The following is a 26,509-nucleotide window of genomic DNA, read 5'->3' as shown; positions in this document are numbered from 1 at the left end:
ACAATCACAGTACTGGGGTTGATTGATATATTGTGAGCCAATTATAGAACGCTCTCTGAATGATCCCCGTTTCATAGAGGGTTAAGATCACTACATTTACAGTGCTGCTACAAGACGCTGAGTATAAGTGGATGAGGAAGAGGCCGAATGGAGGGAACACGAATCAAAATGTCAAAAAATAACGATCCATTTGAGGACGACAGAGCTTTGACGTGCAGCACACTGAGCACAGCACGTAAACGGAGAGAGAGAGAGGGCGAGAGAAAGAGGGGGAGAGAAGCGGGAGGGGGCCGGCGTGCGTACGTAAACACGGAAAGCCGGGCGGAAATCACGCACATCACCCGTCATCTGGGCGTCGGTTTGTTTTCCTCCTCGGACGGATCATTGGTGATCGATCGAATCGAGGCGGCCTGATCGACGCGGCAGTTCGATTCAGCGGCTGGACAGATGGATGGATGAAGGAGATGCGTTGCCTGGTAACCGAAACGCGACCGAAGAAGGAAACAGACCAACAGTCGCTCTGGATAAACATCTTTAGCTTCAAAGGTCAATTGTATTTTCATTTCCGAATATTTGAAACCTATTTCATATTAAATACAACGTATATTACCTTAGACATTAGATACTATGTCTAAGAGGATGAAATAAACTTCACAAATGCAATAAATAACATGGGAAATTACACAAGGCCTTACAATGATTCTATATATTTATATTTAGATAACCCAACCAGATTCAATCGAGTTAAACCAGTAAACTTCTGGCAAAGGCATTTCCAGAGCCTTCACCTTTTCAAACCCCCCCCCAGGTTTGTTGTGTGCTTACCTGGCCGGCGGTCCCTCGGCTGTGGGATGTGTCTCGGGATGAGCCTGTAGTCGAAGCAGAGGGTGTAGCAGCCATCATGCCGTGCTCGTGTTCAGAGTGGAGGAGATGGATCCGGCCCCTGGTTCTGGTCCTGTACGCTCTCCTGCTGCTGGCCGTGCTGCCGCTCTGCGTGTGGGAGCTGCAGAAAGATCAGGTACAGCTCCTTCCTCCTAAGGTCAAACCTTTGGATGTGTCAATGTCAAGACCTTGGACTAGACTCAAAGTTTGTGTGTCTGTCCCTCCCCCCCCTCAGGTTGGGACTCACAGTAAAGCCTGGTTCATAGCCGGCATCTTCGTCTTTCTCACCATCCCTATTTCTCTGTGGGGGATCCTGCAGCACATGGTGCACTACACCCAGCCTGAGCTGCAGAAACCCATCATCAGGTACACACAACCTAACCTCAGTATGAAGACTTAATGTGGAATTTAAAAAAGTATCTATCAATCAAATAGACTTGTGCTCTGTCCTCACCAGAATACTATGGATGGTGCCAATCTACAGTTTGGACAGTGTGAGTCTCATACACACACACACACACACACACACCCACACTTTACTGACAGGCACCATAGCAACTGCAATGCTATTTTCTTCATCTTTGCCCCTCCCCCCTCTCCTCCAGTGGCTGGCTCTGCGGTACCCCGGCCTCGCGATCTACGTGGACACGTGCAGGGAGTGCTACGAGGCCTACGTCATCTACAACTTCCTGGTCTTCCTGTTGAACTTCCTCAGTAACCAGTATCCCAGTCTGGTCATGATGTTGGAGGTGCAGCAACAGCAGCGGCATCTCCCCCCTCTCTGCTGCTGCCCCCCCTGGGCCATGGGAGAGTAAGAGGAGGCACAGAGCTCATAGATGGACGGATGGATGGATGAATGGAGGATATTAAAGTGCTCCTTTCTTTCTCTTTATCAGGGTGCTGCTGTTCAGGTGCAAGCTGGGAGTCCTCCAGTACACAGTTGTCAGACCCGTAACCACAGTGATAGCACTGTAAGTTTCTGTAACCACCAACCCATTTGCAATTACAATGCAGAAATGTTGTGTTACATTTGGTGATGACGACCATGAACTCACTGACTTTATCTCCTGTTGTACTTACAGTAATATTGTTATCCATACAGCATAGTAGACATTCTGGTTACAGTAGCTGAGTCTTAAAATGATGAGGGTCAAAGGTCAAGGCCTGGATGTCTCTTTCTCTCTACAGTATTTGTCAGCTGTGTGGAGTTTATGACGAAGCCAACTTCAGCTTCAGAAACGCCTGGACCTACATGGTCATAATAAATAACATCTCACAGCTGGTAAAACACACACACACACACACACACGCACACGCACACACACACACACGCACACGCACACGCACACGCGCACACACACACACACACACGCACACGCACGCGCACATGCGCACACACACACACACACACACACACACACACACACACACACACAGAGTATTGATATACATCTTAGTCAGTATTCACTTTGATTGTCCCCCCTAGTTTGCCATGTATTGCCTGGTGTTACTCTACCGAGCTCTCAGAGAGGAGCTGACTCCCATCAGACCTGTGGGGAAATTCCTCTGCGTCAAGCTGGTGGTGTTTGTCTCCTTCTGGTAAGTCCTCCTCTGGTTAGATGGAGAGATGAGAAAAACCTCCCTCTCTCTCCCTCTCTCCCTCTCTCTCTCTCTCTCTCTCACTCTCTCACTCTCTCTCTCTGCAGGCAGGCTGTGTTGATAGCGTTCCTTGTGAAGGTCGGTGTCATTTCAGACAAACACACCTGGGACTGGGACAGTGTGGAGGCTGTGGCTACCGGACTGCAGGCAGATACACACACACACACACACACACACACACACACACACACACACACACACACACAGTTTGTTATTATTGTTGAGTGATTGATATCCTCTCTCTTTCCAGGACTTCATCATCTGCATCGAGATGTTCCTGGCTGCCATCGCTCACCACTACACCTTCACCTACAAGCCCTACGTACAGGTGAACACATCCTCTCTCACTCCGTCTCTCCATTCATCCATCCATCCATCTTACAAAGCTCGACCTCCCTTCTTTTTCCTCTCCTCCACCCAGGAGGCGGAGGAAGGCTCGTGTTTCGACAGCTTCCTGGCCATGTGGGATTTCTCTGACATCAGAGCTGACGTCACAGAACAGGTCCGCCATGTTGGTGAGTCTCAGCCCGTCAAATGTTTCAGATTTGCTTTGCTTACATAAACAAAATATCAGTTGTATCAAAGTTCAGTGAAATCGTATCCGACCCGCTCTTTTCTCTCTCTCCTCAGGTCGTACATTCCTCGGTCGCCCCAACAAGATGTATTTTGGCACGGTGGCCCAGCCGGAACACACCGAACACACCGGTCTCCTCACAGCGACCTCTCAGGATCCCGTTGTCATGGCAGCCGCCTCAATGCCATCTTCCCCTCACTCCAGGGGTCGGTATCAAGGCTTAGGCCACACCCCCGCCCCGCATTCCATCTCTGCTCCAGCGGGGTTCACTTCCTCTTCCTGGGACGACGACAGCGAACAATCGCCATCTTCGCCTCAGGAGGCTTTAGGCAGCTGCCAACAACGACCCGACATCAACACAAGCACATAAGAGGGGGTGGTGCTTCCATTTGTAAACCCTTAGATTTGTACATTTGAAAATGTTTACATCCTTGTTGTGTTGCATTTCAATATTATGGGCAGATTAAGACCGACTTAATCAGTGTCTGTGTTATTATAATTGAAGATATAAATGTGAACTCAATAGGAACTCTTATCTCCTGTTTATCAGGCACAATGGATGAATGGATGGATCTAGGGTGAGATAAATGAATGAATGGACAGATGGATGATTACACAGACAGACAGACAGACAGACAGACAGACAGACAGACAGACAGACAGATTGATAGAAGGATAGATGAATTTAAATGGATGCAGAGGTGGAACAGGGAAAACTTTGGCACTAACGTCACAGCCAAGAAGTTCTTACGTAATTTTCCTGTTGACATCCCAATCATAACAATGATGTCATTTTGATAAAAGTTTCTTGAGGCTAATCAACAAGTCTTGTAATCCTATCAGTCCACGTCCCCACCCTGCTGAAGTGTCCTTGAGCAAGACATCCCCATGTGTAAATCTCACTGACTTACAAGCTACTGCAACTACTTACTTACAACAGGTATCTCACGGGGCATTTCTAGGGGACAAACACTAGAGAGAGAGACAATAAAATACATGGATTCATAACACAAATGTGTTCTTAAAGCGTTACTGCTCACCTTTTGTTCGAGGAGCCAGAAAATCCAGATTGACTTGTAGAATGAAGAAGATGCGGTGAGGTGAACAATGATGTCGTTTGTTTTGACTGTGGCTTTATAACCGTCTAAAAAAAACCTGTTTGTCAGTTATACTTAGACAATAAAGTGCATCAGATCTGTGTAATTGCCTGTGAACATGTGTGTCTGCGGCTGGAAGTTCTGATCCTGTAATTCATCTCTTCTATCTTGACTTTTTGAAGGTGGATTTAAGGTTTTCGGGACCTGATGACCTACAGACCTGAGGTTAGTGTTAGTAAAGTCGGAATTTTCTAGAAAATAGTCTAAATGTAACATACAAAGAATTCAAAGGAAACGTCAGTACCAGCGAAATGTATTTAATGTATTAATACTACAAAAACTGCATACTAACTGGTATAACCTGGCCAGAGCATACACATTTCCTGAACATTTTGAATACTTTCCTTGACAATATAATACCTTAATTCTCATAATATTACAGCCCTTTTTTTAAATCGAAAGTGACAAGCTAAACAATAACCACATTGAAACTACAAGCAACTGCCTGGAAAACTCGGTTTCCATATTTAATTTCATTGTTTGTATGAATAAATAAATAAATAATAAACGTTTCACATTTATTGCATTACGACGTAGGTGCTACTTCTCTCTACCACATGTCACCCAATTACCACTTAATAGTGATGGGTCATGCGCACAAGCATCGGCTCTGGGAGCCGGCTCTTTGTAGTGAATCAGAAGAGCCGGCTCGCAATCGAGTGAGAGCCGGCTCCCAGTTTTTTTCCATTCGCTGCTTAGGTTTCACTTTTAGTGCTCAGTCCCTGCTCTGGTTACGACAGAGCTTTGTTATTATTGGCCAGCATGGCGACCAGCATGCGGCATTCACGTGAGAATTAATAAAAATAATAATAATAATAATAATGATAATAACTTAAGGATGTGTAAACAGAGAGGGGGGCGGGGCAGACACACCACTTGACTCTAGAGATGGGCGATACCGGGTATTTGGTATCGATCCGATACCAAGTAAATACAGGGCCAGTAGAAGTGTGAAGTGTGAAGTGTGTAGTGTGAAGTGTGTGTGTGTGTGTGTGTGTGTGTGTGTGTGTGTGTGTGTGCGGGCCAGGCTGGGCGTACCTGCAAGTGACAGGGCAACATCAAAAGATGAGGAGGAAGGGGGATGCAAGGTGTGATGCTCCGCAAAGTGTGATGCTCCGCAAAGTGTGTGTGTGTGTGTCGAGGGGAGCGCGCTGAGTGGGCGGGCCAGGCTGAGCGTACCTGCATGCTTGAGCCAAGTGACAGGGCAACATCAAAAGATGAGGACTAATGCTGTTTGCTGGAGTTTGGTTCTGGTTTTGGTTCTGTTCTGTGGATTTGTTAGAAATCTTTTAATCGTTAATTTGTCCAATACAAAAGTTTAATTGAGGACATTATTAATGTTAGCTTGAGTTTGGTTCTGTTCTGTGGATTTGTTTGAAGTTTATTGTTAATTTGTGCAATAAAAAAGTTTTATTGAAATAAACAAATGTAAGAGTGATTTTGTCACAGAATAAATGCACAGAATTAGGCAATTATAAGGTCTCTCATAAAAACACTGAAAGCAAAAGGCTTTTCAACACATAAACATTGATCTTTTTGCAAAGTTAAGGTAAGCTATAGGCTACAAAAGATCCTAAATAAAGAGCCGATCGGGAGTCAAAAGAGCCTTCTTTGGGAGCCGAGTCAAAAGAGCCGGCTCTCGGAAAAGAGCCGAACTTCCCATCACTATCACTTAACGGCTTTTATAAATACAGTTTGGTTTCAGGCGTGGTTTCGAACGGGGAACTCATCAACGACTTTTTTAACTGACGGATGAAATCGTAAAATGTAAAACCCCAGATGTGACTAATACCTTGACGGTAAGTTTGTTAGCTGGTTAGTTGTTAGCTAGTAATATATAAGTGACGTGAATGTTTACTTCTTGTTGTTGCCATGTGATACCGTCTGAATGTCCATCGTGCTTTGGTAGTTGGGACGTTCAGATCAGCAAGTTTGTAAATGCAGACTTCCTCTCAGTTTAATCAAGATAAAATCTGGCCAGGAGTTGACTGCAGATATTTGCTTGCAGTGTACTTAATTCGTCGCAGTTTTTCCAAATTTTGTTGGATATTTTAGTGCAGCCTGGGATTTTTCCTTATTTGTTGTCATACATCTCCAGTTCAGGGAGTGGCTATTACGTCCGGTGACAACACAAAGAGCGAATTGTAAGAGGTAAGTACACGTTTAACTAATGGCTGATGAGGAAGCTCTAAAGCCAACAAATTCATCACTGCTCACTGTTAATCAACACACAGAACCTCTGAGTAATCGCTGCTTATACAACAATGTCTGTGGAATGTTATTATTATATATGTTACCTCACTAAAATATCACAATCTGCGCAAAAATAAAAATAAAAATAAACGGAGTAACATTCATTAAAGCGGTGGGCAGGCGCAGAACTTATCAATCATCTAGGTAAACAGATAGACTGTAAACCTGCCAGAACATGAGAGACAAATTTGGATGAAGAGTTTTTCTTTGTGTGTTTTGTGCGCTGCAGCCTTGAGCCTTGACAACATGAGCCGGAGAGGAATGAAGCGGGCTAGGACTGACACGCCCTCTGAGGCTGACACGCCCTCTGAGGCTGACATGACCGATCAGGCCAACAGCACACAGAGCGAGCTGTCAGTCAGGTGGGATTCAGCTTGTTTTGACATAGATAAAGAAATAAAGCATGTAGGCAGGATGATTGTGAAGTTGCTGAGTGCATTTTAGTCATTCAATGAAATCTATATAATTAAATAACTGTTGTAGTTGTACACTGTACTGTAATAGTTTGGACTTTTTTATTTTTTATTATAGTATATATTTACAGTAATTTGTTTCTCGTAAACATATATTTGTCTTAAAAAAATGTGCATTTTTGTTTTGGTCGAATCTAATTGCAGCTCCTCAGCACAGGCAGAACCAGAAAAGGAGTTGACAGGTCTGACATGTAAAAGGCATAAATCAACTGCATCAACAACACCCAGTTTGATCTCTTTGAAGAGTGATTGGTCCATGATTGTACCTATAGAATTTCAGAAGTAAGTGAAACATCTCTCATCTCACCTCTCAAAGTCCTTTTACACAAACACAAAATGTCTCTAAATTAGCAGGACTAAAAATACAACAATTACTTGTTGATTACATCATTTATGTATTTAATATTTACGAGAACCATTGATCATTGTCTTGAAGAATTTCGTTGTTGTTCCTGCTTTTTTTAGTTTATATTTATTCAACCACCTCACTGTCAAAATGAAACTGGTGAATGCATTTGTGACTGCAATGTAACAACATTGTGGTGTTGTTCTCCCTGAAGCCAAATGTCTGGAGAGACGTCCATAACCATTCCAGACACCAATGCTGGTACAGACGACGGTAAGTCAAAGTCACCTGCATCCTGTTTATTAACCATTACTAAAGTATAAAAAAAACGACGAGAATGTTGGAATACATTAATAACCTTTTTTCTTGTCTAGTAATTATTGCTTATTGATATGACAGCAAGTTTGATCCCTTTTGTATCATATCATCACACACAGTACTAACTCATTTAAGAGTAACAAAATGACAAGTTTCTGTTAGGAACAGTTAACAACATAATAAAATAATTGAAGTAAATTGACTTCTGTAGTAAAAGCAACCATTGTAACTTTGTGGCTGGGTCAGTCTTTACCTCCTGTAGCAGGATATATGTCTTAGTTCCTTGTAAAATAAAAGTATTTAATATTATGACCACTGGATGTCACTGTTTTGACCGTCAACCAGAGTATAATGTCGGTGCTGAGAGAACAAGAACACAGAACGTACATTGCAAAAATACTTGTTTGACTGTTCCAGGGGACACCTGCCAGAACATGAGAGACAAATTTGGATGAAGAGTTTTTCTTTGTGTGTTTTGTGCGCTGCAGCCTTGAGCCTTCACAACATGAGCCGGAGAGGAATGAAGCGAGCTACGACTGACACGCCCTCTGAGGCTGACACGCCCTCTGAGGCTGACACGCCCTCTGAGCCTGACACGCCCTCTGAGGCTGACATGACCGATCAGGCGAACAGCACACAGAGCGAGCTGTCAGTCAGGTGAGATTCAGCTTGTTTTGACATATGTAAACAAATAAAGCATGTAGGCAGGATGATTGTGAAGTTGCTGAGAGCATTTTAGTCATTCAATGAAATCTATATAATTAAAAACTGTTATAGCTGTACACTGTTTGTACTTTGACTTTTATTATTTTTTATTATATTATATATTTACAGTAATTTCTATCTCGTCAACATATATTTGTCTTAAAAAACTGTGCATTTTTGTTTTGGTCGAATCTAATTGCAGCTCCTCAGCACAGGCAGAACCAGAAAAGGAGTTGACAGGTCTGACATGTAAAAGGCATAAATCAACTGCATCAACAACACCCAGTTTCATCTCTTTGAAGAGTGATTGGTCCATGATTGTACCTATAGAATTTCAGAAGTAAGTGAAACATCTCTCATCTCACCTCTCAAAGTCCTTTTACACAAACACAAAATGTCTCTAAATTAGCAGGACTTAAAATACAACAATTACTGGTTGATTACATCATTTATGTATTTAATATTTAAGAGAACCATTGATCATTGTCTTGAAGAATTTTGTTGTTGTTCCTGCTTTTTTTAGTTTATATTTATTCAACCACCTCACTGTCAAAATGAAACTGGTGAATGCATTTGTGACTGCAATGTAACAACATTGTGGTGTTGTTCTCCCTGAAGCCAAATGTCTGGAGAGACGTCCATAACCATTCCAGACACCAATGCTGGTACAGACGACGGTAAGTCAAAGTCACCTGCGTCCTGTTTATTAACCATTACTAAAGTATAAAAAAAACGACGAGAATGTTGGAATAAATTAATAACCTTTTTTCTTGTCTCGTAATTATTGCTTATTGATATGACAGCAAGTTTGATCCCTTTTGTATCATATCATCACACACAGTACTAACCCATTTAAGAGTAACAAAATGACAAGTTTCTGTTAGGAAGAGTTAACAACATAATAAAATAATTGAAGTAAATTGACTTCTGTAGTAAAAGCAACCATTGTAACTTTGTGGCTGGGTCAGTCTTTACCTCCTGTAGCAGGATATATGTCTTAGTTCCTTGTAAAATAAAAGTATTTAATATTATGACCACTGGATGTCACTGTTTTGACCGTCAACCAGAGTATAATGTCGGTGCTGAGAGAACAAGAACACAGAACATACATTGCAAAAATACTTGTTTGACTGTTCCAGGGGACAAGCCTGTTTGGAAAGCAACAACAACACTGAGGGAAACAATGAAGAAGAAATTTGCTTTGTTGTCTGAAGGTGATGAAGACAAAAGAACAGCAGCCCTGAAAAGCATTTACACATCTCTCCACATCACAACTGGAGGGCTTCAGTGGCAGTTTGAAGAACACGAAATCAGTCACATAGTGCAGAGAAAGCAACAACCGTGTGAAAATACAGTGAGCCTTTGTGATATCTTCAAACCTTTGGCAAGTCAAGTGAAACCCCCGAGAATTGTATTGACGAAGGGGATTGCAGGTATTGGAAAATCTTTCTCAGTGCAGAAATTCATTCTTGACTGGGCTGAGGGAGAAGCAAACCAGGACACAGACTTAGTGTTCTGTCTCGCTTTCCGAGAGCTGAATTTGAGTTCAGGTATGAAAAGCTTGCACAAGCTCCTGACTGACTTTCACCCTGGAATTGGAGGTTTGACACAGGAGGATTACAGCAGAGCCAGGGTGATAGTGATCCTGGATGGCCTGGATGAAAGCAGAGATCAGCTGGACTTCCTGAACAACAAGAGAATAACGTCTGTCACTGACCTTGCATCTGTGGGTGTTCTCCTTACCAGCCTCATCCAGGGTTGCCTGCTTCCCGATGCTCTCCTCTGGATATCTTCCCGATCTGCAGCAGCCAATCAGATCCCTGCTCAGTTGGTAGACACGGTGACAGAGATAAGAGGGTACACCGACCCACAGAAGGAGGAATATTTCAAAAAGAGGTTTTGTCAGGATCCAAGCCTTGCTGACAGGATCATTAAGCACATTCAGTCCTCACAGAGTCTCAACATCATGTGCCAGATCCCAATCTTCTGCTGGATGTCTGCCCTATTATTTAAGGAAACATTTGGAGGAGATGAGAAAACTGAAATTCCTCAAACACTGACGGAAATGTTAGCACACTTCCTGTTTGCCCAGACAAAACGCAGAAACAGAAAGTATGGCAAAAAGAAAAATGAAGAGAAGCCTCTGAAGACACAAAGAGGATTTCTTCTAAAACTTGGGAAACTTGCGTTCGTTCAGCTCCAGAAGAACAATCTCATTTTCTATGAGGAGGACCTGGAAGAATGCGGTGTTGACATCAGAGAGGCATCTGTCTACTCAGGGTTTTGCACCGCAATTCTTAGGGAAGAAGAAATATTTTCCCAGAAGAAGGTTTTGTGCTTTGTGCACTTGACCATCCAGGAGTTCTTTGGAGCTCTGTATGTCTATGATTGCTGCACAAACAAGAACACAATGGAACTCCAAAGCTTCCTCGGTCTGAAGCAACCATTTCAGAAAGAACATACTGAACTTGAACTTCTTAAGATGACTGTGGACAAAGTGTTGGAGAACAAGGATGGTCACCTGGACTTCTTCCTGCGTTTTTTTCTCGGCCTTACGGATGAATCCAACCGTAGAGTCCTAAAGGGCCTTTTAACCTCACCAGATCCAGGCCAAGAAACCAGGACGAAAATGCTGACTTACCTCAAAGTCATACGAAGAAAGGGTGTCTCACCAGACAGGTGCATCAACCTCTTCCAGGCCATGGTTGAGATGAGAGACCACACAGTCAAAGATGAGATTCAGGAATATCTGAAATCCACGGAGCACTCTGGAACAGAGCTGACACCAATGCAATGCTCAGCTTTGGCCTACATGCTGCAGGTGTCAGAGAAAGATCTCGACGAGTTCGACCTCAAAAGTTACAAGACATCAGAGGCAGGCAGAATGAGACTCATACCAGCTGTGAGGTGCAGCAGAAAGGCCTTGTAAGTTTATTTTCATTGTAATATTTAGCATATCGTCGCCCAAATATGTAAAACTTAAGATCTCCACTCTCCTCAGGAATTCAGCATTGATGTGATCTTTCTTGACTTTTTTTTTACTATTATAACACCATTATCCATGATAGGCTAGCAGACTGTAAACTGACTCCAGAGTCGGTTGAGTACCTGGCCTTTGCCCTGAAGTTCCCACACTCGCCCCTGAGAGAGGTGGACCTGAGTAACACTGACCTGAAGGACTCAGGAGTGAAGCTGCTCTGTGCAGGACTAGAAAGTCCATCCTGCAGACTGGAGACTCTGAGGTATTTGTCTCGCTCCCCATTTACACACAGACAGACAGTTCAGATAACACAAATGTTTTTTCCCCAGAGGTACCCAAGCCTGTCTGAGTTGTACAGAATGGCTGCATGAGGCCAACGTGGGAATATGTACAGGATAGTTGCTTGTCACGACCCCAAATTGCTCCCGGGCCCCTGCTAGGGGCAGCCCCCCTCACTCGGCATCTCTCCGCCATTGCCGTATACGGACTGTTTGCATGTGTGTGTTTCTAGTCTGTGTACATGTGATGTGTCTAGATAGATAGATAGATAGACTATTGATCCCAAACGCAAACATCCTAACCTCATCTTCAAAACACTGCCTTTACACAGGTTGTCAGGTTGTCTGATCACAGAGCCCGGCTGTGCTGATTTGGCCTCTGCTTTGAGGTCCAATCCCAACCACCTGAGGGAGCTGGACCTGAGTTACAATCACCCAGGAGCCTCGGGAGTGAAGATGCTCACTGAGATGAGGGAAGATCCACTCTACCACCTCAAGGAGCTCAAGTAATTATCACATTATTAGCTGATTACAGCAGGAGTGTGCCCCTAAACCTTAAACTGCCACAAATAAGACAGTTTACAGTGAATCTTTAAAGCTTTGTGTGTAGATATCAGCTGAGTCGCTTCAACTCTTTGTTTTGGCAACATTGTTTGGAATTGTGGGTTTTTATTTCTTATGATTTCTTATTTTCTTTATTTTCTTATTTAACTGACATCAGAACAAGGTTACTGTTGTTTGACCAAACTCTAACTATGTACCTATTATGAAACTGTTGAACCAACAGGTTGAAGTCAGAGAGTCATATTAATTAGTTATATAACTCCAGTATTTGTCTCAAAGCTTTTCAACTCTGATGTTTCTCTCCTCAGTGTTGAACATGGTGGAACTGTCCGGATGACGCCAGGCCTCAAGAAATGTATGTATGTCTGTAAAGATGATAGAAGGATGATTTTGGCTAAAACAATAATCTGAAATCTTGTTAAGATGTTGACACTGAAAATTGCGATTATTATTTCTTTTCCGTCAATGATGATATGGATATTTTAATATTTGATGGAATAATGTGTTTGTCTTTTCTGCAGATTTCCGCGATTTCACTTTCGGCTCCAAGATGTTGCACAAAAACCTGTCTCTGTCAGAAGAGAATAGAAAGGTGACCTGGGTGGAAGAGGAGCAGCCACACTCCTCTGGGAGATTCAACTCAATACTACATTTGCTGGAGGAGAGACTAGCTGGGCGCTGTTACTGGGAGGTTGAGTTCTTCAAACCTTTAGCCATTGGGGTAACATACAAGAGCGGTGGGGGGGCGTTGGTGGATGATCGCAGGCTTCATGACAACGACAGGTCCTGGAGTTTGATTTGTTCCAATGAGGGCAATTACATTTGGAATGGCAAAAACAAGGTCGACCTGTTTTCTCTCACCCCTCGTTCCAGGCGGTTGGGAGTCTATCTGGACCAACCTGCTGGCACGCTGTCCTTCTACAGGGTTTCCTCTGACCCGCCGATCCACATTCACACCATCAAAACATCATTCACAGAGCCCGTTCATGCCGCCTTTGATTTTCAACCTCAATCCTCAGCCTTTCTTTACCCTCTTGTACACCCCCCTGGGCTGGGCCGTGTTGTCAGGCGCAGAATCACTTTTTAGGCCAGGGGTGTCCAAACTGGGGAAGGGGATTGGAATATTTCAAGCATCCCACTCAGTGGGAGCAGCGATGCTGCGCTTTGGACTGAAGGATGGCTTGCAGGTCAGGAGTAAGTTTGGTAGTTGTGGTGCAATGACGTTATAGAGATGGCTGTCGGTCCTTTCGGTTGTCAATCTACTTTTGTTCAGAGTTTGCTCACATGTATGTTCAGCCGAACATCTCATCATTCTTTTTTGCGTGGCGCCTCAACAGAGGAAACTTGTGATTTCAAGCTCGGTAGAAGTTGGGTAGGGAGAGAATTGTCACACTGCATTTCTATAAGTTGTAATTGCAGACTCGCTTCTACTTCTGGATCCGTCGGGAAGAGAGTCGAGAACAGCGTGATTTCTTTCTCAAAAATCTTGGAATCGCTGACTGAATTCTGCCATGAGAGATGTGACCACAGACGCATATTTACCCGTTTTAGCAGAAAGCTTGGCCTTTGGAAAAGTTGAATTTGCGTAGTTGTGTCTCACACAGAATGCTTTCATGTGCGTGTAAGTTGCGGTCCTAGCTGGTCTTTGCCTTGTAGGCTCTTGTTCAGTGTGTTAAGATGATCAGGAAGATCAACTTAAAAAGCCACGTCTGCCAACCATAGAGGATCACTCAAAAACGGTCGATTTATCCTCCAGCGAAGCCAAGATGGGAGAAATATTAGAAGCTTCAACACAATTGTTGAATTGTAGCCTTGATGCTTGCTCCAAAAAATGTGTTGTGGATGTTCCTAACATTGTTAAAGTCAGCAAGACTATAGCAAGCAAAGCGAAAGTGTAGACTCTCCATTTTCAATTGTGTTTGTGAGTTTGTCCGGGCGAAGAATGAAACTTTTTCCAGGTAAGGTGGTCCAACCTCCTGGTCAATGCTGCCCAATTCCAAAACAGTTTGCAAGTGCTTGCTGTTTGTTTATAAATTTAAGACCACTGGTAAATGTTGCGGTGTGACCACAAATCCAATCAAGGATTGTAAATATTATTCCACGAATTGGAACTCAGCAAAGGAACCACAGGTCTGAATACAGCCTTAGAGACGTCACTCTTTCAATTATACTGGTGTAATTGTGTTTTTTACCAACTTTTTACCTAACTTTAACCTAACTTCCATAAAAAGTCTAAACCTACTGATGTATCTGTAGAAGTTCATATTTGTAATGCAGCCTGTAGGGTTAAAACAACACAGACCTCCCAGTGGACAGTTTTGATTGAAAAATAGTTTCTGCCAAATTATTGGAAAGGCAGAAAATGGTAAGACTGTCCACTGTAAGGCCTGTGGACATTGTCTTTGCAAAGACACTTGTCTTTCCAAATCTTGTACATTTTGAAATGAGAATTGAAATTTCTTCTATTGTGTTGGGTGGTGATTTGGGTGAAGTGATCCTTTACAGTCTTTTAAACAAGAATACTATTTTGATTAGATTTTTGATTGTACGTGTCTATCTATCTTTTTTATTCAGTCAATATAGAATGTGATGTATTCCTTTGAATGGTGTTGTAGTTCACATATTTTACAAGTGACAACATGTAAAAACGGAACACTACAGGAAGCGGTAGGGTTGAGACACGATGTGCTTTGTGCTCTTAGGTCATGGGTTGTACATAAACTGATGTGTTTTTGTTTTTATCTTTCGAATGCAATGTTAGGGGTTAAGTTGGAGGAGTTAAATGTTTTCTTACTGAATAGTGCTCATGACATAGTAGTTAATTTTAAACGTTGAGTCTGATTAACAGGCAGACAAAGCAGTGTGTTTAGATTCTTCATTGATTTTGATGGTAGGAAATAAACGTAAAATTACACAAAAAGCAAGCATGGTGGGACAGCTAATGGTTATGACTTAAAGCAATCATCAAGCGTGCATACAAATCTGATCTGACAGGCCGACAGGCAGGCTTAAAAGATGTTGAAAAAAGGGCGGGTGTGTTTTGTGGTCCAACATCCCCATGCATAACAACAATGAAAACGTTTACTTTGTATGTTCATTTCACTTATGTTTTCCCTGTGAGAAAAGCTCATTTTCCAACAGGCAATGGAATGTCACAGGAAACATGTATTAACAGTAAAATAAAAATGGCAAATAATAAACGACCAACAAAGCAGAGACAATTCAGTGGTTTATCATTTTCAGATAGTACATCTTATTTCCTCCATTGTCACTGATGTTAAGTTGTTTTAGCAGCATTTGATATGATGAATGTTGATATATAAGAAAAATATTAACTTATTATTATAACCATTATTATATCAGACTGACATAATGCGATGGCTGGAGCTGTTTCTCCTTGGTGAGGCTCTGATGTCAGGTGGTGAGGCTCTGATGTCAGGTGGCAGTGATGACGATGCTACTCACAGCTGGTTGTCCAGGTTTGGGTCAGTCAGACTTGAGAGGAGCCGAGTCTTTGCAAGAGTCAGTTTTGAAGAACTGTTCACAGTGGTATGTTGTCACAAGCAGTGATGCAAACTTCATAGCATGTCTCCTCAGAAAAGGAAAATCCTCCACATGTAGATACAGTTTGTAGAAATCAAGCAAAGAGAGATTGTTGTCTCTACCTTTGAGCTCATCATTGCTTTGCAGCTCAATAATTTCAAGCTGCAGGTTGTCTGATACATCAGCTGGTTCCACATTCAACGAGGTTGCAAATATGTTCACTTCATTGTTTTTGCTTTTCAAGTCCTTGAACCTCTCTCCAAAGGCCTGAAGGAGTTTTGCACATTCATCAGCATATTCAGATGTCACAGCTGGCTTTTGTTCTTGCAGAGTAGGAAAGTGCAGAGTGATTCCTGTTGCCACAGCTTTAGCTTGGCTTAAAATGATTTCACATTTCTGAAAAGAGAGCTGAGAAGCTGTTTAGGACTTTGGAGCTTGACATTCAGCTCTGTGAGGTACTTGGTAATGTCCACCATGAAAGCCAAATCACACAGCCACCTGCTGTCAGTTCAGTTCAGGACTTTACGCGATTAGCTCACTCACCACTAGGCTGGCATGCATGGCGTTGTCCTGGTCAGCTAGCAGTTAGGAAAAAACCCGCTTGTTGATGATGAGTATGATCATATTCATTTCCATTTAACTTTGCTTGCTCATTGGGAATTGACTATGTGTAAACTATGCTGCTATAGAGAAAGAAACCTATGTTCACAGAGAGGGCTCAGAGCAGAAGGCTAAGTGAGGGGCTCCAACTGGGGTAATGTACCTTCCGGCAAAGTGAAAGGTGGAGGTATCTGTTTTTACACCAACAGTGGCTGGTGCAAGGATGTGACAGTGATTCTACAGCACTGCTCTCCTAGAGTGAGAACAGCCCCCCCTCCACACATATGGCCCTCACAGAGGCTCCCTCCTCCCCCACCGCATCAACGACCCTCTCACTTCAAGAGAAGGACGTTGATAGGCTGTTCAGGAGTCAGAACCCCTGCAAAGCTGCCGGTCCGGACTCTGTCTCACCCTCCACGCTGAAGCACTGCGCTGATCAGCTGTCTCCACAGGACTTAACGACTACACACCTGTTGCTCTGACCTCTGTAGTCATGACGTCCTTTGAGGGCCTGGTGCTCCCCCACCTGAAATCCCTCACCGACCCCCTCCTGGACCCCCTGCAGAGCCAACAGGTCTGTAGACTTTGTATGTTCATTTCACTTATGTTTTCCCTGTGAGGAAAGCTCATTTTCCAACAGGCAGTGGAATGTCACAGGAAACATGTATTAACAGTAAAATAAAAATGGCAAATTATAAATGACCAACAAAGCAGAGACAATTCAAAAGAAAAGAGTCTAAATGTAACATACAAAGAATTCAAAGGAAACGCCAGTACCAGCGCAATGTATTTAATGTATTAATACTACAAAAACTACATACAACTACAGCTACTACAGCTATAATTGTTAATAAGTATAACTGGTATAACCTGAGCGTACACAGAGCGCACACATTTCCTTAACATTTTCAATATTTTCCTTGACAATATAACAACTTAATTCTCATAATATGACCCTACATCGAAAGTGACAAGCTAAACAATAACCACATTGAAACTACAATCAACTGCCTGGAAAACTCGGTTTCCATATTCAATTTCATTGTTTGTATAAATAGATAAATAAATAATAATCGTTTCACATTTATTGCACTGCAACGTAGTGTGCTATTTCTCTCCACTAGATGTCACCCAATTACAAATGAACGGCCTTTATAAATACAGTCAAACACACCTCACTGAAGTTACAATACAGACGAAAGACGTAAATCTCACATTAAACTATACATTCTGTTTTCGTTACGTTATTTTATTCAACTTATAATTGCATCTTTAATCAGCCTATCCCTTGAGACGATCTTACCAATGCTTTTAAAGTGCTGAATTAAAAGCTCTTGAAAGTACTGTACTTCTGAACTACATCAGAATTAGGTGCATCAGTTAGACGCTCAGAGACAGCAGCTGCACTGTCATGCCTGTTTGTTTAGCCCGTGTTTTGGTTTGGATTCATGTTTGTTTTTAAGGCGTGGTTTCGAAAGGGGAATTCAACAACGTTTTTTTCTAACAACAATGAAACCGAAAGTAAAATGTAAAACACCAGATGTGACTAATACCTTGACGGTAAGTTTGTTAGCTGGTTAGTTGTTAGCTAGTAATATATAAGTGACGTGAATGTTTACTTCTTGTTGTTGCCATGTGATACCGTCTGAATGTCCATCGTGCTTTGGTAGTAGGGACGTTCAGATCAGCAAGTTTGTAAATGCGCACTTCCTCTCAGTTTAATCAAGATAAAGTCTGGCCAGGAGTTGACTGCAGATACTTGCTTGCAGTGTACTTAATTCGTCGCAGTTTTTCCAAATTTTGTTGGATATTTTAGTGCAGCCTGGGATTTTTTCTTATTTGTTGTCATACATCTCCAGTTCAGGGAGTGGATATTACGTCCGGTGACAACACAAAGAGCGAATTGTAAGAGGTAAGTACACGTTTAACTAATGGCTGATGAGGAAGCTCTAAAGCCAACAAATTCATCACTGCTCACTGTTAATCAACACACAGAACCTCTGAGTAATCGCTGAGCTTATACAACAATGTCTGTGGAATGTTATTATTATATATGTTACCTCACTAAAATATCACAATCTGCGCAAAAATAAAAATAAACGGAGTAACATTCATTAAAGCGGTGGGCAGGCGCAGAACTTATCAATCATCTAGGTAAACAGATAGACTATAAACCTGCCAGAACATGAGAGACAAATTTGGATGAAGAGTTTTTCTTTGTGTGTTTTGTGCGCTGCAGCCTTGAGCCTTGACAACATGAGCCGGAGAGGAATGAAGCGAGCTAGGACTGACACGCCCTCTGAGGCTGACACGCCCTCCCAGCCTGACACGCCCTCTGAGGCTGACATGACCGATCAGGCCAACAGCACACAGAGCGAGCTGTCAGTCAGGTGGGATTCAGCTTGTTTTGACATAGATAAAGAAATAAAGCATGTAGGCAGGATGATTGTGAAGTTGCTGAGTGCATTTTAGTCATTCAATGAAATCTATATAATTAAATAACTGTTGTAGTTGTACACTGTACTGTAATAGTTTGGACTTTTTTATTTTTTATTATAGTATATATTTACAGTAATTTGTTTCTCGTAAACATATATTTGTCTTAAAAAACTGTGCATTTTTGTTTTGGTCGAATCTAATTGCAGCTCCTCAGCACAGGCAGAACCAGAAAAGGAGTTGACAGGTCTGACATGTAAAAGGCATAAATCAACTGCATCAACAACACCCAGTTTCATCTCTTTGAAGAGTGATTGGTCCATGATTGTACCTATAGAATTTCAGAAGTAAGTGAAACATCTCTCATCTCACCTCTCAAAGTCCTTTTACACAAACACAAAATGTCTCTAAATTAGCAGGACTTAAAATACAACAATTACTTGTTGATTACATCATTTATGTATTTAATATTTACGAGAACCATTGATCATTGTCTTGAAGAATTTCGTTGTTGTTCCTGCTTTTTTTAGTTTATATTTATTCAACCACCTCAATGTCAAAATGAAACTGGTGAATGCATTTGTGACTGCAATGTAACAACATTGTGGTGTTGTTCTCCCTGAAGCCAAATGTCTGGAGAGACGTCCATAACCATTCCAGACACCAATGCTGGTACAGACGACGGTAAGTCAAAGTCACCTGCATCCTGTTTATTAACCATTACTAAAGTATAAAAAAAACGACGAGAATGTTGGAATAAATTAATAACCTTTTTTCTTGTCTAGTAATTATTGCTTATTGATATGACAGCAAGTTTGATCCCTTTTGTATCATATCATCACACACAGTACTAACCCATTTAAGAGTAACAAAATGGCAAGTTTCTGTTAGGAACAGTTAACAACATAATAAAATAATTGAAGTAAATTGACTTCTGTAGTAAAAGCAACCATTGTAACTTTGTGGCTGGGTCAGTCTTTACCTCCTGTAGCAGGATATATGTCTTAGTTCCTTGTAAAATAAAAGTATTTAATATTATGACCACTGGATGTCACTGTTTTGACCGTCAACCAGAGTATAATGTCGGTGCTGAGAGAACAAGAACACTGAACGTACATTGCAAAAATACTTGTTTGACTGTTCCAGGGGACAAGCCTGTTTGGGAAGCAACAACAACACTGAGGGAAACAATGAAGAAGAAATTTGCTTTGTTGTCTGAAGGTGATGAAGACAAAAGAACAACAGCCCTGAAAAGCATTTACACATCTCTCCACATCACAACTGGAGGGCTTCAGTGGCAGTTTGAAGAACACGAAATCAGCCACATCGTGCAGAGAAAGCAACAACCGTGTGAAAATACAGTGAGCCTTTGTGATATCTTCAAACCTTTGGCAAGTCAAGTGAAACCCCCGAGAATTGTATTGACGAAGGGGATTGCAGGTATTGGAAAATCTTTCTCAGTGCAGAAATTCATTCTTGACTGGGCTGAGGGAGAAGCAAACCAGGACACAGACTTAGTGTTCTGTCTCGCTTTCCGAGAGCTGAATTTGAGTTCAGGTATGAAAAGCTTGCACAAGCTCCTGACTGACTTTCACCCTGGAATTGGAGGTTTGACACAGGAGGATTACAGCAGAGCCAGGGTGATAGTGATCCTGGATGGCCTGGATGAAAGCAGAGATCAGCTGGACTTCCTGAACAACAAGAGAATAACGTCTGTCACTGACCTTGCATCTGTGGGTGATCTCCTTACCAGCCTCATCCAGGGTTGCCTGCTTCCCGATGCTCTCCTCTGGATAACTTCTCGGTCTGCAGCAGCCAGTCAGATCCCTGCTCAGTTGGTAGACACGGTGACAGAGATAAGAGGGTACACCGACCCACAGAAGGAGGAATATTTCAAAAAGAGGTTTTGTCATGATCCAAGCCTTGCTGACAGAATCATTAAGCACATTCGGTCCTCACAGAGTCTCAACATCATGTGCCAGATCCCAATCTTCTGCTGGATGTCTGCCCTATTATTTAAGGAAACATTTGGAGGAGATGAGAAAGCTGAAATTCCTCAAACACTGACGGAAATGTTAGCACACTTCCTGTTTGCCCAGACAAAACGCAGAAACAGAAAGTATGGCAAAAAGAAAAATGAAGAGAAGCCTCTGAAGACACAAAGAGGATTTCTTCTAAAACTTGGGAAACTTGCGTTCGTTCAGCTCCAGAAGAACAATCTCATTTTCTATGAGGAGGACCTGGAAGAATGCGGTGTTGACATCAGAGAGGCATCTGTCTACTCAGGGTTTTGCACCGCAATTCTTAGGGAAGAAGAAATATTTTCCCAGAAGAAGGTTTTGTGCTTTGTGCACTTGACCATCCAGGAGTTCTTTGGAGCTCTGTATGTCTATGATTGCTGCACAAACAAGAACACAATGGAACTCCAAAGCTTCCTCGGTCTGAAGCAACCATTTCAGAAAGAACATACTGAACTTGAACTTCTTAAGATGACTGTGGACAAAGTGTTGGAGAACAAGGATGGTCACCTGGACTTCTTCCTGCGTTTTTTTCTTGGCCTTACGGATGAATCCAACCGTAGAGTCCTAAAGGGCCTTTTAACCTCACCAGATCCAGGCCAAGAAACCAGGACGAAAATGCTGACTTACCTCAAAGTCATACGAAGAAAGGGTGTCTCACCAGACAGGTGCATCAACCTCTTCCAGGCCATGGTTGAGATGAGAGACCACACAGTCAAAGATGAGATTCAGGAATATCTGAAATCCACAGAGCACTCTGGAACAGAGCTGACACCAATGCAATGCTCAGCTTTGGCCTACATGCTGCAGGTGTCAGAGAAAGATCTCGACGAGTTCGACCTCAAAAGTTACAAGACATCAGAGGCAGGCAGAATGAGACTCATACCAGCTGTGAGGTGCAGCAGAAAGGCCTTGTAAGTTTATTTTCATTATAATATTTAGCATATTGTCGCCCAAATATGTAAAACTAAAGATCTCCACTCTCCTCAGGAATTCAGCATTGATGTGATCTTTCTTGACTGTTTTTACTATTATAACACCATTATCCATGATAGGCTAGCAGACTGTAAACTGACTCCAGAGTCGGTTGAGTACCTGGCCTTTGCCCTGAAGTTCCCACACTCGCCCCTGAGAGAGGTGGACCTGAGTAACACGGACCTGAAGGACTCAGGAGTGAAGCTGCTCTGTGCAGGACTAGAAAGTCCGTCCTGCAGACTGGAGACTCTGAGGTATTTGTCTCGCTCCCCATTTACACAATGACAGACAGTTCAGATAACACAAATGTTTTTTCCACAGAGGTACCCAAGCCTGTCTGAGTTGTACAGAATGGCTGCATGAGGCCAACGTGGGAATATGTACAGGATAGTTGCTTGTCACGACTGCGGCTCTGATAGAGTTCACAGCCACCCTACTCAACAGATTGCCAGAAAAGAAGTAGCATTAATCTACAAAGTTTAGATAGATAGACAGACAGACAGACAGACTTTGTTGATCCCAAACGCAAACATCCTAACCTCATCTTCAAATCACTGCGTTCACACAGGTTGTCAGGTTGTCTGATCACAGAGCTCGGCTGTGCTGATTTGGCCTCTGCTTTGAAGTCCAATCCCAACCACCTGAGGGAGCTGGACCTGAGTTACAATCACCCAGGAGCCTCAGGAGTGAAGATGCTCACTGAGATGAGGGAAGATCCACTCTACCACCTCAAGTAATTATCACATTATTAGCTGATTACAGCAACAAACCCAGACAGGAGTGTGCCGCTAAACCTTAAACTGCCACAAATAAGACAGTTTGCAGTGAATCTTTACCATTTAACTGACATCAGAACAAGGTTGCTTGTTTGACCAAACTCTAACTAACCTATTCTGAAACTGTTGAACCAACAGGTTGAGTCATATTAACTTGTTATATAACTCCAGTATTTGTCTCAAAGCTTTTCAACTCTGATGTTTCTCTCCTCAGTGTTGAACATGGTGGAACTGTCCGGATGATGCCAGGCCTCAAGAAATGTATGTATGTCTGTAAAGATGATAGAAGGATGATTTTGGCTAAAGCAATAATCCAAAATCTTGTTAAGATGTTGACACTGAAAATTATGATTATTATTTATTTGCTGTTAATGATGATATGGATATTTTAATAGTTGATGGAATAATGTGTTTGTCTTTCCCGCAGATTTCCGCGATTTCACTTTCGGCTCCAAGATGTTGCACAAAAACCTGTCTCTGTCAGAAGAGAATAGAAAGGTGACCTGGGTGGAAGAGGAGCAGCCACACTCCTCTGGGAGATTCAACTCAATACTTTTTTTGCTGGAGGAGAGACTAGCTGGGCGCTGTTACTGGGAGGTTGAGTTCTTCAAACCTTTAGCCATTGGGGTAACATACAAGAGCGGTGGGGGGGCGTTGGTGGATGATCGCAGGCTTCATGACAACGACAGGTCCTGGAGTTTGATTTGTTCCAATGAGGGCAATTACATTTGGAATGGCAAAAACAAGGTCGACCTGTTTTCTCTCACCCCTCGTTCCAGGCGGTTGGGAGTCTATCTGGACCAACCTGCTGGCACGCTGTCCTTCTACAGGGTTTCCTCTGACCCGCCGATCCACATTCACACCATCAAAACATCATTCACAGAGCCCGTTCATGCCGCCTTTGATTTTCAACCTCAATCCTCAGCCTTTCTTTACCCTCTTGTACACCCCCCTGGGCTGGGCCGTGTTGTCAGTCCCAGAATCATTGTTTAGGCCAGGGGTGTCCAAACTGGGGAAGGGGATTGGAATATTTCAAGCATCCCACTCAGTGGGAGCAGCGATGCTGCGCTTTGGACTGAAGGATGGCTTGCAGGTCAGGAGTAAGTTTGGTGGTTGTGGTGCAATGACGTTATAGAGATGGCTGTCGGTCCTTTCGGTTGTCAATCTACTTTTGTTCAGAGTTTGCTCACATGTAGGTTCAGCCGAACATCTCATCATTCTTTTTGCGTGGCGCCTCAACAGAGGAAACTTGTGATTTCAAGCTCGGTAGAAGTCGGGTAGGGAGAGAATTGTCACACTGCATTTCTATAAGTTGTAATTGCAGACTCGCTTCTACTTCTGGATCCATCGGGAAGGGATTCAGGAACAGCGTGATTTCTTTCTCAAAAATCTTGGAATCGCTGACTGAATTCTGCCATGAGAGATGTGACCACAGACGCATATTTACCCGTTTTAGCAGAAAGCTTGGCCTTTGGAAAAGTTGAATTTGCGTAGTTGTGTCTCACACAGAATGCTTTCATGTGCGTGTAAGTTGCTGTCCTAGCTGGTCTTTGCCTGTAGGCTCTTGTTCAGTGTGTTAAGATGATCAGGAAGATCAACTTAAAAAGCCACGTCTGCCAACCATAGAGGGTCACTCAAAAACGGTCGATTTATCACGGCAGCGAAGCCAAGATGGGAGAAATATTAGAAGCTTCAACACAATTGTTGAATTGTAGCCTTGATGCTTGCTCCAAAAAATGTGTTGTGGATGTTCCTAACATTGTTAAAGTCAGCAAGACTATAGCAAGCAAAGCGAAAGTGTAGACTCTCCATTTTCAATTGTGTTTGTGAGTTTGTCCGGGCGAAGAATGAAACTTTTTCCAGGTAAGGTGGTCCAACCTCCTGGTCAATGCTGCCCAATTCCAAAACAGTTTGCAAGTGCTTGCTGTTTGTTTATAAATTTAAGACCACTGGTAAATGTTGCGGTGTGACCACAAATCCAATCAAGGATTGTAAATATTATTCCACGAATTGGAACTCAGCAAAGGAACCACAGGTCTGAATACAGCCTTAGAGACGTCACTCTTTCAATTATACTGGTGTAATTGTGTTTTTTACCAACTTTTTACCTAACTTTAACCTAACTTCCATAAAAAGTCTAAACCTACTGATGTATCTGTAGAAGTTCATATTTGTAATGCAGCCTGTAGGGTTAAAACAACACAGACCTCCCAGTGGACAGTTTTGATTGAAAAATAGTTTCTGCCAAATTATTGGAAAGGCAGAAAATGGTAAGACTGTCCACTGTAAGGCCTGTGGACATTGTCTTTGCAAAGACGCTTGTCTTTCCAAATCTTGTACATTTTGAAATGAGAATTGAAATTTCTTCTATTGTGTTGGGTGGTGATTTGGGTGAAGTGATCCTTTACAGTCTTTTAAACAAGAATACTATTTTGATTAGATTTTTGATTGTACGTGTCTATCTATCTTTTTTATTCAGTCAATATAGAATGTGATGTATTCCTTTGAATGGTGTTGTAGTTCACATATTTTACAAGTGACAACATATAAAAACGGAACACAATACAGGACGTGGTAGGGTTGAGACACGATGTGCTTTGTGCTCTTAGGTCATGGGTTGTACATAAACTGATGTGTTTCCGTTTTTATCTTTCGAATGCAATGTTAGGGGTTAAGTTGGAGGAGTTAAATGTTTTCTTACTGAATAGTGCTCATGACATAGTAGTTAATTTTAGACGTTGAGTCTGATTAACAGGCAGACAAAGCAGTGTGTTTAGATTCTTCATTGATTTTGATGGTAGGAAATAAAAGTAAAATTACACAAAAAGCAAGCATGGTGGGACAGCTAATGGTCATGACTTAAAGCAATCATCAAGCGTGCATACAAATCTGATCTGACAGGCCGACAGGCAGGCTTAAAAGATGTTGAAAAAAGGGCGGGTGTGTTTTGTGGTCCAACATCCCCATGCATAACAACAATGAAAAACGTATACTTTGTATGTTCATTTCACTTATGTTTCCCTGTGAGGAAAGCTCATTTTCCAACAGGCAGTGGAATGTCACAGGAAACATGTATTAACAGTAAAATAAAAATGGCAAATTATAAATTACCAACAAAGCAGAGACAATTCAGTGGTATAAAATTAGTTGGAAGTCATGTTGAAGTAGCAAAATGTGATATAAAACTAACATAAACAACATTTATCAGATAGTACATCCTTATTTCCTCCATTTATTATCTCCAGTCTTAAGACTATCAGCTAAAGGCTGCAAGAAATTAGAAAAAGAAATCATTTGAATGGTCCAAACATTTTCTGCACAATAAATGGAGGAAGAAAAGGATTTTTGTGTACATACATGTAAGCCGTATACGCTAAGACAAAAAAAAAACTAAAAAATTTCACATAAAATACAAAAAAAAAAGCTTTTCTTGTGTAATCAAGTTGCTTATTAAAATGATCATTGTTATAACTGATGCATTAATTTCATTGTTTGGAATGCTTATATTAAAATATTCTGCAAGAAGCTTTACATTTTTCTACACATGTAATGTGTAATTTGTGTGGATTTACAATAAATAATAAAGACAACATTTTTTTTCTTGTTGCGTTACTTGCCAAACAACATATTCAACATGTTTATACCAAACCTTTTCATATTTGGAAGAATGGTTCATTTATTTTTAACAGTAAAGGGTGGGGCAGACTCGGGTGCCAGCTGTCACACCAACCCCCCCTCCCCCGTTGGCTGATGGGAACAGGAGAAGGGGGGACAGAGACCAAAACAAAGATGATTTAGAGCAAAGCAGCAACAGAGTCCAGATCCCACAATCACAATATAAAATCCTAAAACTGACAGGAGCCCCGCCCCTGACTAGCACCCGGTCACGCCCATTATTTCCTCATCAAACATTTAGGTCACAAATGGAGAATTATTCATAAGATTAGCCATTATACTAATTTGTGATGATTT

The 26,509-nt window shown here is 42.1% G+C and overlaps 2 protein-coding genes across 2 annotated transcripts; both read left to right on the top strand.

The window, feature by feature from the left end:
* Nucleotides 1-380: 380 nt before the first annotated feature.
* LOC143010558 (transmembrane protein 184C-like) lies at nucleotides 381-4,305 on the top strand. The gene is made up of 12 exons (XM_076162932.1): nucleotides 381-546; nucleotides 809-1,018; nucleotides 1,118-1,248; nucleotides 1,340-1,376; nucleotides 1,488-1,693; nucleotides 1,779-1,853; nucleotides 2,071-2,164; nucleotides 2,369-2,481; nucleotides 2,589-2,688; nucleotides 2,792-2,869; nucleotides 2,963-3,056; nucleotides 3,172-4,305. Exons 2-12 carry the CDS (start codon nucleotides 902-904, stop codon nucleotides 3,483-3,485), a joined length of 1,359 nt encoding a protein of 452 aa, XP_076019047.1. The 5' UTR covers nucleotides 381-546; nucleotides 809-901; the 3' UTR covers nucleotides 3,486-4,305.
* Nucleotides 4,306-6,081: 1,776 nt separating this feature from the next.
* LOC143010615 (uncharacterized) lies at nucleotides 6,082-26,127 on the top strand. The gene is made up of 20 exons (XM_076162987.1): nucleotides 6,082-6,423; nucleotides 6,755-6,887; nucleotides 7,143-7,280; nucleotides 7,559-7,617; nucleotides 8,151-8,319; nucleotides 8,570-8,707; nucleotides 8,986-9,044; nucleotides 9,507-11,292; nucleotides 11,436-11,609; nucleotides 11,958-12,131; nucleotides 12,498-12,544; nucleotides 12,711-13,271; nucleotides 18,572-18,722; nucleotides 18,978-19,115; nucleotides 19,394-19,452; nucleotides 19,915-21,700; nucleotides 21,842-22,015; nucleotides 22,330-22,494; nucleotides 22,752-22,798; nucleotides 22,965-26,127. Exons 2-20 carry the CDS (start codon nucleotides 6,772-6,774, stop codon nucleotides 23,528-23,530), a joined length of 6,507 nt encoding a protein of 2,168 aa, XP_076019102.1. The 5' UTR covers nucleotides 6,082-6,423; nucleotides 6,755-6,771; the 3' UTR covers nucleotides 23,531-26,127.
* The last annotated feature ends 382 nt before the right edge of the window (nucleotides 26,128-26,509 follow it).

The sequence above is a fragment of the Genypterus blacodes genome, unplaced genomic scaffold (assembly GCF_046128005.1).
Source record: "Genypterus blacodes isolate CSIRO-AG114 ecotype Tasmania unplaced genomic scaffold, CSIRO-AGI_Gbla_v1 ptg000129l_1, whole genome shotgun sequence".
Lineage (NCBI taxonomy): Eukaryota > Metazoa > Chordata > Actinopteri > Ophidiiformes > Ophidiidae > Genypterus > Genypterus blacodes.
This window is presented reverse-complemented; position numbering and strand designations above follow the sequence as displayed.

Bases quoted from the DNA above. Each gene is read 5' to 3' on its own strand.
- LOC143010558 (XM_076162932.1), top strand. From the start codon at position 902: ATGCCGTGCTCGTGTTCAGAGTGGAGGAGATGGATCCGGCCCCTGGTT. The intron at 2,482-2,588 runs GTAAGTCCTCCT...CTCTCTCTGCAG, and splicing joins GTGGTGTTTGTCTCCTTCTG to GCAGGCTGTGTTGATAGCGT. The intron at 2,689-2,791 runs GCAGATACACAC...CTCTCTTTCCAG, and splicing joins CTGTGGCTACCGGACTGCAG to GACTTCATCATCTGCATCGA.
- LOC143010615 (XM_076162987.1), top strand. From the start codon at position 6,772: ATGAGCCGGAGAGGAATGAAGCGGGCTAGGACTGACACGCCCTCTGAG. The intron at 18,723-18,977 runs GTGGGATTCAGC...ATCTAATTGCAG, and splicing joins CAGAGCGAGCTGTCAGTCAG to CTCCTCAGCACAGGCAGAAC. The intron at 22,495-22,751 runs GTAATTATCACA...TTCTCTCCTCAG, and splicing joins GATCCACTCTACCACCTCAA to TGTTGAACATGGTGGAACTG.